General features: G+C 45.6%; 1 protein-coding gene across 2 annotated transcripts in view; it reads right to left on the bottom strand.

Annotated features, from left to right (window-relative positions):
- Nucleotides 1-2,772: 2,772 nt before the first annotated feature.
- Nucleotides 2,773-12,601, bottom strand: part of ASTN1 (astrotactin 1) — a 345,625-nt gene continuing 335,796 nt past the window's right edge. For both annotated transcript variants that reach the window (XM_043486036.1, XM_043486035.1), the window contains exons 22-23: nt 10,868-11,051; nt 2,773-3,771 (exon numbers count right to left, since the gene is read on the bottom strand). In XM_043486036.1, coding sequence (XP_043341971.1) covers nt 3,534-3,771; nt 10,868-11,051 — 422 coding nt within the window. In that variant the 3' untranslated portion in view covers nt 2,773-3,533. The remainder of the gene's footprint in view (nt 3,772-10,867; nt 11,052-12,601) is intronic.

Raw genomic sequence — 12,601 nt, 5'->3', positions numbered from 1 at the left:
TGTGTATATGGTATATATATATATAGCATATGTCTGCAGAAAGTATATACGGTGTGTGTATTCTCTGTGTAGTGTGTGTTCTGTCTGTACAGTGTGTATGTAGTGTGTGTGTATATAGTGTGAGTGCCTATGTGTAGTGTGTATAATATATATAGTGTGTGTGTGTGCACAGAGGCTGTGTGTACCTATTGTTTGTATTTGAGTAGTGTGTAAATAATGTAGTGTGTAAATAATCTATAGTGTGTAGTATGTACATATGTACAGTGTATGTAGTGTGTGGATAGTGTGTATATATGTGTAGAGTGTGTACAATGTGTATGCAGTGTGCACTGTGTTGTGCATGTAGTGTGAAGAGTTTATCATGTATGTAGTGTGTAGGCGCATGTGTAAATACTGTGTGTTATGTGTGGTATGTGCATGTGTATGTGTGCAGTGTGTGTGTACTGTGTGTACAATGTGTGTGCAGTGTGTGTGTCTGTAAACACTCTGTTGAGAGTGTGTGCAGTGTGTATGTCTGTAAACACTCTCTGTTGAGAGCGTGTGCAGTGTGTGTACTGTGTGTACAATGTGTGTGCAACGCATGTATATAATGTGTAGAGTGTATATATGTACACATACTGTGTCGTGTGTGTGTGTGTGTGTGTGTGTGTGTGTGTGTAGGGCACCGGGGACGCTGAAGGAGGAAGAGGCTCTCAGAGGCAGAGGAAGGGGATGAGGAGGGTCGCAGGCAGGGGGAGCAGACGATAAGGAGGGACCTTGTGGGGAGACAGGGAGAGGGAGGGGAGTGTGAGCCTGCTTCATTTCAGTAACACACACGGAGGCACAAGGGACAGCGGCCCTGATGCCACTCCCCTGCCCCTGCCCCGGCCCAAGAGAGCCACGGCCGGGACGTCCTCTCGTTGGCTGGGAGGAACCCCTGTGTTCTCTGCACAGACTTGAATAAAGGACCGGGACATGGCAGCAGGGGCAAACGCAGGCCTTCCCAGGCCCCACCCCACTGGCTGGGGTCCCCCCTCTGATGCCTGTACCCCTTTCTGTCTGGTCAAGGCGAGACGCTGACCCCTGAGACGTTTCACTTGAGGGGGGGTCTCAGGGTTTTCTGCCAACCCTTGCCCTGGAGGTGCATTCCAGAGCTTGATATAAAACCTTTCCAGCTTTCTGTGGAAAGAGAGGGGCGTGAGGTCACCCCTGTCTGCAGAGCTGTCACAGGCTCGCTCCCAGGCACCGGCGAGGAAGACTTGTGACCTGCCCTGAGGTCCCAAAGGGCACCCAGCTGCAGGGGGAGGGTGCCATGTCCCCCCCACTGCACCACGCTGCGGGCACGTCTGTGCCACGAGGCAGGGGCCAAGGAGAGCGGGGCCCGGGCAACACTGAAGGCAGCGCTGAGGAGGTGAGGGCTGACAATCCTGTCTCTGGAGGCCATAGCCTGAATTAACATGGTACCTCGGGCAGGTAAGAAAGAGTAGCTGTGAGAATCCATTGTCAGTAAAGTGCCTTAGAGCAGTGTCTGGCACACGGTAAGCACTCAGTAAGTGAGCTCTGTCATTCTAACCGGGCTTCCCAGGTGGCGCGAGACCCACCTGCCAATGCAGGAGACATAGGAGACGCCAGTTCCATCCCTGGGTCGGGATGATGCCCTAGAGGAGGGCATGACAACCCACTCCAGTATTCTTGCCTGGAAAATCCCATGGACAGAGGAGCCTGGCAGGCTACAGTCCATGGAATCACAAATAGTCAGACACAACTGAAGCAACTTAGCACGCAAGTTATTCTAACCATTTAGAAAAACATCAGTAGGGTTCAACAATGGGCTTTAAAGATTCTTGTCTCCTTCCTGACCATTCCCTTGTGTTTCTAAGTGCAGAGTCCTGGTCAAAGGCAGGGTGGCTGAGAGTGTGTGTTCAGGCCTCTGAGGTGTGCGTGTGGGGACAGTTAAGGCTGTTGCTGGTCCACAGGACCCTGCAGAGCCCTTTCTGAGGGGCTAGGCTTCGCTCTGGTTGGGCACCCACTCATGCCAATTGCTAACGCTCAGGGAACCGGGCAGAAACAATGACCCGACCTTTACCTGCAGTCAGGGGAGCTCACCTACATAGCATTGCTAATGCTCCTGCAACTAGAGGGGGGTGAAAATGGTGGAATTCTCATCCAGAGAAATGACTTGCAAAACTAGCAACATAATTAAGGAAATCTGGCAAAGGGGGTACGGGGGAGTGGATGGAAGTGTTCTGTGAGGGGTAATAACTTCAGTTCATTACAACACTGCCATGGAGGTCTTGAGCCCGCCTGACCAAAGCAGGCATCAGCCAGGACTGATCTGTGTAGGATAAAGGCTGTGGACACCACAGATTCCAGGGGTGTGATGTGTACTGCTGGTCTGGAGAAGTTCACCCTGGAGCTGCTGGAATTTTTAAAAGAGGAAACTGTACTTTTTTCCAGAATGTGGACTGCTAACTAGACTTCCAGGTAGACGGCTCCACAGGTACATTATATTGCCTCTTAAAGATCATATTGTTCAGAGGAGGAGAGGGCAGAGTTCTTCTGGAAGGAGATTTAATTCCAGTCCTGTCTTAAAAAATTGTTGTTTTTCAGTAGCTCTGTCATGTCCGACTCTTGGCAACCCCATGGACTGCAGCAGACCAGGCTTCCCTGTCCTTCACCATCTCCCAGAGTCTGCTCAAACTCATGTCCATTGAGTCGGTGATGCCATCCAACCATCTCATCCCCTGCTGTCTCCTTCTCCTCCTGCCTTCAATCTTTCCCACCATCAGGGTCTTTTCTGATGAGTTGGCTCTTTGCATCAGCTGGCCAAATTATTAGAGCTTCAGCTTCAGCATCACTCCTTCCAATGAATATTCAGAGTTGATTTCCTTTAGGATTGACTGGTTTTGATCTCCTTAAAATGGGGGAGGACCTAAAAATCTAGGAGGCCCACAGAAGCCCATAGTGGAAGCTGAGCTCACCTCTGAAGTGTAAAGACAGCAATCGGAAGGCCTGGGGGGAAAATCACAAGACCCACAGAGCAGCCACCTTCCCAGCTTTCTTGTAGTTCTCTGTGAGCAGAGCTTAGGTTCCCAGCATGAGAGGTTCCGGAGGACACCTGAGAGTAGGGCCTGAGGCTGTTCTAACAACTTTCTGGCCTCATCTCTGTCCCCAGTTGCACGGGACTTAGGAGCTCAGCACAGGTGCACCAACCAAGTGGCCCTTTCACGAGAAGCATGGCAAGAACTCAAGCATTCTGATGAACCTCTTGGAAAAAAATGAATAAAACAAACTAACTGCAAAACAAGCCCCAAAGTAATCCCCTAAAGAGAAATTTACGAAACCTTGGCTAGCAGGCTTATTGACCACGCAGATGGAGAACATGATACCAAAGAAGTTCTGCAGGGAGCAAGGGTCACCTTCACCCCAGTTTAGATGTTGGCTGTGGAGGTTTGAATGTTCCATTAAAAAATATTAAAAATCCGCACTCCAACCCAGACATTCCCCTCCTCTCTCCTGCTTCCTTTTGGCAGCTACTCTCTGGCATCATGGCACTAGATGTCTTTGCTGTCCCCGTAATCATTGTAGGGGATACTCAGGGTCTGCTCCTCACACGTCTTCCTGAGGTCCCGGCTGAGCTCTGACCAGTCAAGTCCATAGGGCTTGATCTCGCTGTAGCGGCAGCCCAGGTACTTGAGGGAGCTGCGTCGCAAGCCTATCTTGGGTTCCTGGAGGAGTCCATTGCACCAACCGCTGAGATCTCCAAGCTGAGAAAGGATGAGGCCAGCTTTCCTATGGAGCAAGCACAGAGGATGCTTAAGTTAGAAAGACGAGAAGGCAGGAAGGACAAATAGTGTGAGATTGTAAGCTTCAAGAGGGCAGAGCCCAGTCTGTTTTGCTTACTGTTCCATGTTTAGCACTTAGAAATGGGGGCAGGCAGGGGGAAACTTCCATAAAAGCTCGTCAAGAATGAATGAATGCTTGCAGCATCACCTTTTACAATAGCTAGGACATAGACACAACCTAAATGTCCATCGACAGATGAATGGGTACAGAAATTGTGGTACTTAAACACAACGGAATATTACTTGGCTATAAAAAAAATGCATTCCAATCAGTTCTAATGAGGTGGATGAACCTAGAGCCTATGATACAGAGTGAAGCAAGTCAGAAAGAGAAAGAGAAATCTTGTATAGTAACGCATGCTTATGGAATCTAGAAAGTGATACTGATGAACCTTTTTGAAGGGCAGCAATGGAGACACAGACCTAGAGAACACATTTATGGACATGGAGTGGGGGTGGAGGGAGAGGCTGGGACCAATGGAGAGAGTAGCACGGAAACATATACATTACCATACGGAAAATAGAGAGCAAGTGGGAATTTGTTGTGTGACACAGGGAACTCGACCCAGTGCTCTGTGAAATGATGCCCTAGAGGGGTGGCGTGGGGTGGGATGTGGGACGCGGGGTTCAGGAGGGAGGGGACATATGTATACCTGTGGCTGACTCATGTTGATGGATGGCAGACGCCAACACGATATTGTAAAGCAATTATCCTCCAATAAAAAAACATAACTAAGGAAAAAAATGAATGAGTGAAATAATTAATTAATAAGGCTGGGTGAGCAAAGTAGGGCACCGAGATGAAACAAAGAAACAAAACACAATGAGGACAAATAAGAAAAAATGACTAATACTTTAGAAATTTATGCCCTCTTAAAATCATAGAGTTGTCAGTTTCGAAAGACAAATCAGATCAATTTACTTTCAAGCCAGTAATTTATCATCATTAAATGACAAACATAATATGTTTGACTGGATATTTCCCTTTTCAAGGCTATTTCTGAACTGAGTAGAAGCAGCCAACATATTGCACTCGGGGGATATCAAGTGTAACTAATCATGACTGCCTGAAGGTAATTACAGTGTGATAAGGGCGCCAGCAATAAAGTCCTCAGTGCATGCTGACACAGGGTCATTCTCTGGGAAAATGCAGACTCTCAGTGGCACACATCACCTAATTAATTGCCAGGTGAGCTCCTGCTGTTTTGTAATTCCCCCTCCCCCCACAAAGTCAGGAGGCCCCCATCCAAAGAGCAGGAAGAAAAGGAGGTGATGAGACAGCACCTGAGCTGTTGCAGATCCCCAAGAGAACCAGAACCAGAACCAGAACCAAAAGGAGGGCAAGGTCTCCACAAGGTCACACACGCCAGAGAGGAGTGATCCCACTGGGCTAAGAATAGAGTGTGGGACCCTGCATGTAGCTTGGGGAAGCTGGCTGTCACCACGATCTTGCTAATCGGTATATAGCTTCTTCCTGGCCTCCACTTCTGGTGTTAGAGACAGAACCCCCTAATAACCAGTTCTCAGCCCACATTGGCTTTGACTCTGAACACTTAGGAATAAGTGAAGGAAGGCGGTCCCACTCATTTAGCTCTGTTCTTTCCCTTCTTCCAAAAACCATGGGTGACCAGAGACCCTCGAAGGAATAGTCTCTTATTCCAACAAGCCCATGCAAAGCTGTAAAATCTGTTTTGGAAAGCTTAGGGAGAAGGACCCCTCGAAGTATTTACATGGGAGGAATCATCTCTTTTTCTAAATCAGTCCACAACTCTTTCCAGAAACTGGAAGTTCCCACGTCGAGTTTAGAATGAGCTCTCAAGAACAAGAAGCACGTTCATTTCAAGCCTCTTCTTCCGTCCTGGCTCCGAGCACCACAGGGGTGAGCTCATCGCATTCCTAGGAGGGCAAGTAAGGGATGGCAGGGGGATGACGTTGGAGGCAAGGTATTGAACTGCAGCAGCAAAGTCAAGGGGCCGACGGAGTGTGAGGTCATCGGGGGCTAGTCGTGTTTTTTCCCACTTCAATGGTGGGTCAGAGAAAATCAAACAAACACTCTGCCCACCGAGTCACATGTTATTCAGATTGTCTCTCCTCTGCCCATCAGCCTCTGCCATTTGGCCAAGTACCCTTTCCAAAAGCCATCAGCAACAGGGTCTTTGGTGGCCTTCCTCTTAATCTGTCCTGCTGCATGTTATTAGCTGCTGACACATTCTTGGGAGGCGGATGAAGGGCGAGGGAAGGAAGAGTGAAGGGCAGCCTCTGCATCTGCATCATCTTGAAGAGATGGATAAAGGAACACATCCTAGCCATCCTCTCAAACAAATGGATTCAATTAGCCCACGGAGTTCTGTGGCTATTATCATCACTCGCTTAAAAAAAATAATTAATTTGGGTCTGCCCTTGATTTTCTCAGAGTCTTCAGCCTTCTTCTTTCTTAAGAGCAAGGCAACCAATGCTGTCCTCAACATAGTTCAACTCTACTCAATCTGGAGGCCTCCATGAATTTGGATGCAACTGGATTGAACTGAACCAATCCTTTCTCCTTGCTTGCAGGACACATATACCCACCAACCCTTTCCTAGTCATTCTCACAACTAACTCCAAAGTGGGTTGACGCATCTCAACGCAGGAGACTTGTTGCTTCCCGTGGTTCTCCCACGAATCCATGACACTGAAAAATAAAACTTTATTTTCCATGAGATAATGAAACTACAGTTCCCCCCTAATCCATAGCCTTGAAAACCCAATATTACACATGAGAGAATCTTCTGGGAAGAGAGTTTTGAGAAGAGAGTCAAGTCAGCAGCAGGCTATACTTTACAGTGAGATCCACATTTTTTTTCCCCTGCTCACTTTCATTAACCAATTTTCCTTCTGACTCCTGAGTTACAAGAGAGAAATTTTAAAAGCAATCCATACTGCCTTTCATCAAGATGATGCATGCAAGGTTAGTGCTATTCAAATTGTGACATTTACGTTTCCTGACAAAGAACTGCATATATGCTCACTCCATAAATGTCAGAGGGAAGGAGGCAGGGAGCAGGAAACCGAAAGGAAAGCAAGGAGCATGGAGGGAAAGGGGGACAGAGCTGGAGAGAAGGGATGACACTAGTGATGAGTAATAATAAGGGCAGGAGGAATGGTAAGGTATGGAACTTGGAAGATATTTCTTAATATGTACCTACTTTCTAACCCAGGGTTTGCTTTTTACCAAAACTGAGACAAAACAAATTAAAAGGCCCTTATACAGTTCTCTCTGCAACTCATCCATAACCATGGCATCTGTTTGCCCAAGGACTATCAACCTTCATAAATTTCAGGAAATAATTTATGGAATGCCAAAAGATTCTTCCTGATCTTACTCATAAAATCATTTTATTTTAGGAAGATAATCCTAAATTCTCTTCTTCCTTCAAAAGTAAGAGAATAGGTGGTGGAGGACAGATGTCCGACATGATGGTCTCTTAAGAGAGTTTATAATTTCAGGTCACGAGAGGCACCCTGAGACCAAGTCACCCTTCAGTCTGATGAGAGGTCAGATGGCTGGGATGACCTCTGGGTGATACCTTTGTTCATCTCAATGGCAGGAAAGCAAGAATTCTGAGTGCCAGAGGATACTACTATGTTGACTTTCTTCATTTATTTCCTCCTCTTTTTCTTTCTCTTCCTTCCTCTCTCCCCCCGTTTCCTTCCTTGCCTTATTTTTGTTTGTTTATGAACTCCTACATAGTTTGGGAACATATAAGTACCAACATTCTACACGAAAGCCTCTTCATTGTGTCTATCTGAAAATTCCATTATTGCCAGGGAAATCTTCTCTTCTCAGAGCAGCAATACACAGCCATGATGAATGGAACAGATAAAAGGAGACTCTCTACACATTCTTCCCATTCCTCTCTTTCCAAGAACTCTATCTGCGTTGTTGTTTTTGTTCAGTCGCTAAATTCTGTCTGACTCTTTGTGACCCCATGGACTGCAGCATGCCAGGCTTCCCTGTCCATCACTATTTCCCAGAGTTTGCTCAAATTAATGTCCATTGAGTTGGTGATGCCATCCAACCATCTCATCCTCTGTCACCCCCTTCTCCTGCCCTCAATCCCAGCATCAAGATCTTTTCCAATAAGTCGGCATCAGGTGGCCAAAATAGTGGAGCTTCAGCATCAGCCCTTCAATGAATATCCAGGGTTGATTTCCTTTAGGATTGATTGGTTTGATCTCCTTGGTGTCCAAGGGTCTCTCAAGAGTCTTCTCCAGCACCACAATTCAAAAGCATTAATTCTTCAGCACTGTGTCTTCTTCACAGTCCAACTCTCACATCCATACATGACTATGGTCCAACTCTCACATCCATACATGACTACTGGAAAAACAATAGCTTTGACTATATGGACCTTTGCTAGCAAAGTGGTATCTCTGCTTTTCAATATGCCAACTAGGTTTGTCATAGTTTTCCTTTCAAGGAGCAAGCATCTTTTAATTCCATGGCTGTAGATATCATCCACAGTGATTTTGGAGCCCAAGAAAATAAAATCTGTCACTGTTTCCACAATCCCCATCCATTTGCATGAAAGGATGGGACTGGATGTCATGATCTTAGTTTTTTGAATGCTGAGTTTTAAGCTGGCTTTTCACTTTCCTCTTTCACCCTCATCAAGAGGCTCTTTAGTTCCTCTTTGCTTTCTGCTATTACAGTGGTATCATCTATATATCTAAGGTTGTTGATATTTCTCCCAGAAATCTTGGTTCCAGCTTGTGAGTCATTCAGCCTGGCATTTCACTTGATGTACTCTGCATAGAAGTTAAATAAGCAAGGTGACAATATACAGCCTTGACGTAATCCTTTCCCAATTTGGAACCTGTTTGTTGTTCCATGTCCGGTTCTAACTGTTGCTTCTGCATACAGGTTTCACAGGAGACAAGTAAGGTGCTCTGGCATCCCCATTTCTTTAAGAATTTTCCAGTTTGTTGTGATCCACACAGTCAAAGGCTTTAGCATGGTCATTGAAAGAGAAGTAGAGATGGTTTCCTGGAATTCCTTTGCTTTTTCTATGATCCAACAGATGTTGGCAATTTGATCTCTGGTTCCCCCTGCCTTTTTTAAATCCAGCTTGTACATCTGGAAGTTTTCAGTTCACGTACTATTGAAGCCTCACTTGGAGAATTTTGAGCATTACCTTCCTGTCATATGAGATGAGTGCAATTGTGCAGTAGTTTGAACATTCTTTGGCATTGCCTTTCTTTGGGATTGGAATGAAAACTGACCTTTACCAGTCCTGTGGCCACTGTTGAGTTTCCAAATTTGCTGACATATTGAGTGCAGCACTTTAACAGCATTACATTTTAGGATCTTAAATAACTTAGCTGGAATTCCATTACCTCCACTAGCTTTGTTCATAGTAATGCTTCCTAAGGCCCAGTTGACTTCACACTCCACGATGTCGGGCTCTAGGTGAGTGACCACACTATCTTGGTTATCCAAGACCTTTTTTTTTATAGTCTGCGTATTCTTGCCAACTCTTCTTAATCTCTTTTGCTCCTGTTAGGTCCTTTCTGTTTCTGTCCTATATTGTGCCCATCATTGTGTGCATGAAATGTTCCCTTGGTATTTCCAATTTTCTTGAAGAGATCTCTAGTTTTTCCCTTTCTATTGTATTCCTCCATTTCTTTGCATTGTTCATATAAGAAGGCTTTCTTATCTTCACTTGCTATTCTCTGGAACTCTGCATTCAGTGGGTATATCTTTCCCTTTCTCCTTTCCCTTCTCTTCTTTTCTCAGCTATCTCTAAGGCCTCCTCAGACACCACTTTGCCTTCTTGCATTTCTTTTTCTTTGAGATGGGTTTGGTTACTGCCTCCTATACAATGTTGTGAACCTCCATCTATAGTACTTCAGGCACTGTTTACCAGATCTAATCCTTGAATCTATGTGTCACCTCTACTGTAAAATCACAAAGGATTTGACTTAGGTCATGCCTGAATGGCCTAGTGGTTTTCCCTATTTTCTTCAATTTAAGCCTGAATTTTGCAATAAGAAGCTAATGATCTGAGCCACAGTCAGCTTCAGGTCTTGTTTTGCTGACTGTATACAGCTTCTCCATCTTTGGCTGCAAAGAATATAATCAATCTGACTTGGTATATATAACCTATCTCTGAGTTAAGTAACATAAAAGCAGAGGCGCTGAGTATTAGGAAGTTGTAGCCTCGGGGCCATGGTAAGTTGACAAACACTACATTATCCTAACTTTGGCCAAGTTAGATGCCAAGGTGGGTCACTGGCTATCCCTACTCTGCCTTTCAAGAGAACACAGAATTTAGCTCAAAATATATCTGTATGGACTTCCCTGGTGGTCCAGTGGTTAAGAATCCGCCTGCCAGTGCAGGGGGCACAGGCTCAATCCCTGGTCCAGGAAGATCCCACATGTCACGGGGCAACCAGGTCCTTGTGCTACAGCTACTGAAGCCTGTGCGCCTAGAGCCCGTGCTCCACCACAAAAGAAGCCGCCGCAGCGAGAAACTCACGCACTGCGAGGAAGAGGAAGAGTAGTCCCTGCTCTCTGCAACTTGAGAAAGCCCTCACAAAGCAACGAAGATCCAGTGTAGCCAAAAATAAAAATTCACTGATCAATTAATTTAAAAAATAAATCTGTATATGCATATAACACATGCAAAGTTCATATACAGTAAATTTTTTGGATAACCCCTTCAATAAAATTTCTAATTTTCTTTCAAAAGACTAAGCTTTTGGCTCCTACAGTTTAGCCTTTGGAATGCTGCATCAGCATGATAAAGAAGGGGTAATACAGCTCAAGGGCAAAGGTTTTTTTCAGAGTTCAGGAAATGCATTCATGACTTGACTCTTTAATACAGCTTATCCATAACTAATCTGTATGAACTGAGTTGCCTAAAAGCACAGGACCTACTTCTCCAGGCACCTAAGCTCACCCAGGATATCTACAAATTCATGAAGGCAGTAATATAGTGGAAGAGGCGCAAAGTTTCCAAGAGCTGAGGTCTGTAAAAGAGACGATGAAGTTTATTGGTTACCTGGGGCCCAGTTCATCCTCACAGCGCCAGGTGAATTCTCCAAAACTCTCATAGTGCTGGTTATAGTGGTAGAGGACTCGATGGAGAGTGGGGGAGCCCAGATCCAGGAGCGTGTTGTAGGCGGTCTGCTGCTCCTTCCCGCTGGTATAGCCGTTGAAGAGATTGTAGATCTTGTCTGCTATTTCTGACAAGGTGAGAAAAGGCACATAAATAAGATATATGTGTGTGTGTGTGCGCGCACATGCGTGCATGCGTGGGCGCACATTAAGTTGCTTCAGCTGTGTCTGACTCTTTGTGACCCTATGTACTGTAGCCTGCCAGGCTCCTCTGTCCACAGGGCTTCTCCAGGCAAGAAAACTGGAGTGGGTTGCCATACCCTTCTCCAGGGGAGTCTTCCTGAATGAGTGATTGAACCAGCATCTCTTATGTCTTCTGCATTGCCAGATGAATTCTTTACTATTAGCACCTAGGAAGCCCATATATATAAAGAAGTTATTTATGTGTATATATATAAATGATTATAAATATAAGCATGTATGTGTATATACGCATGTAAAGGTGTATGTGGATATATATGATGTGTGTATGTGTGTGTATGATACTCAAAGAATACTGAACCTAAAGCCTGGAGAAAGTGGTTTGAGTAATTTACTTTATTTCTGCCCCATCAGCTTTCAGTTTTCTCTTCTATAAAATGAAAGGCTTCAAACAGAATCACTCTAAGGTCAACTGCAGTGATAATTTTCTTTGTCTTCACCCGTGTTTCCTAAAAATACAGAGCCGGAGGCAAAAGCTCATAGATTGATACTTTATTGGCAAATGTAGTCCCAGGGAAGCAGGAAGGAGGATAGAGAGAAATGAGGCAAGAAAGGAGGCAGAGTAAAATATTAGAAATTGCTCAAAGGAACTGATGGTGATTTTGCAGGAGAATGTATGAAGCTACCCGGTTCCCACAAGTCCCTCCACAGGGAGAAAGGAAGAAGACTTTATACCCAGCTCCCATCCGGGATCTTTCACACTTGCCCCTGGGAGGCATTAACTCCCCTGCACCTCGAGGCTGCATAGCTTGGGTACAAATGGAATTCTGCAAAAGCAGTGGGGAAGCCCTGAGCAGTGGGGAGCAGCGTTTGCTCAGGGACCAAGTGAGGCATGGCCAGGTCACGCCTCCAGCCACGCGAAGACCTGCCGCGGCTGCAGCGCCAGAGGGAACCTGAGCTGCGGCCACAGGGATGCAGGTCCTTTGCTAGGGCCACCCGGACAGCTGGGAAGGCAAGCTTGTGGTGCTTGATCTGTGCTGACATGTACACTGAGTCCAGTGCATTCTGCAGTTCCAAATGAGTGATCTTTTGGTTTAATTTATACCCCTTAGATTTGTGCCTCCAAGGTGTGCACTGATAAGACAGAAGTTGGTGATGTGGCAAAGTGGCAGTGAATTTGTTGTAGCCTTGGCACTCTTTCTTGTGGAGCTCAAAGCACTTTATCATTAAATATTTTCAGAAAGGACATTTGTTCACACTTCCTTCCTAAACAGCTGGGAACTGAGATCTGGAAAGCAATGCTTTGTCTTGGACTCAGAGTTCAATCTGGGGATGGAGAAACTAAGTTCTCCGGGCTTCTGAGTCAGACTTTGCCCACTTGATCCCCTGTTGGCCAAAAGGCCCTGATTCATTGTAAAAATTTCAAAAGAATTCAAGGCTGCTGGTAATGACAGAGCCATCATTGTAAGAATTTTCT

The sequence above is a fragment of the Cervus canadensis genome, chromosome 13 (assembly GCF_019320065.1).
Source record: "Cervus canadensis isolate Bull #8, Minnesota chromosome 13, ASM1932006v1, whole genome shotgun sequence".
Lineage (NCBI taxonomy): Eukaryota > Metazoa > Chordata > Mammalia > Artiodactyla > Cervidae > Cervus > Cervus canadensis.
Note: the sequence above shows the minus strand (reverse complement) of the source record. Positions and strands in the feature narration are given on the sequence as shown.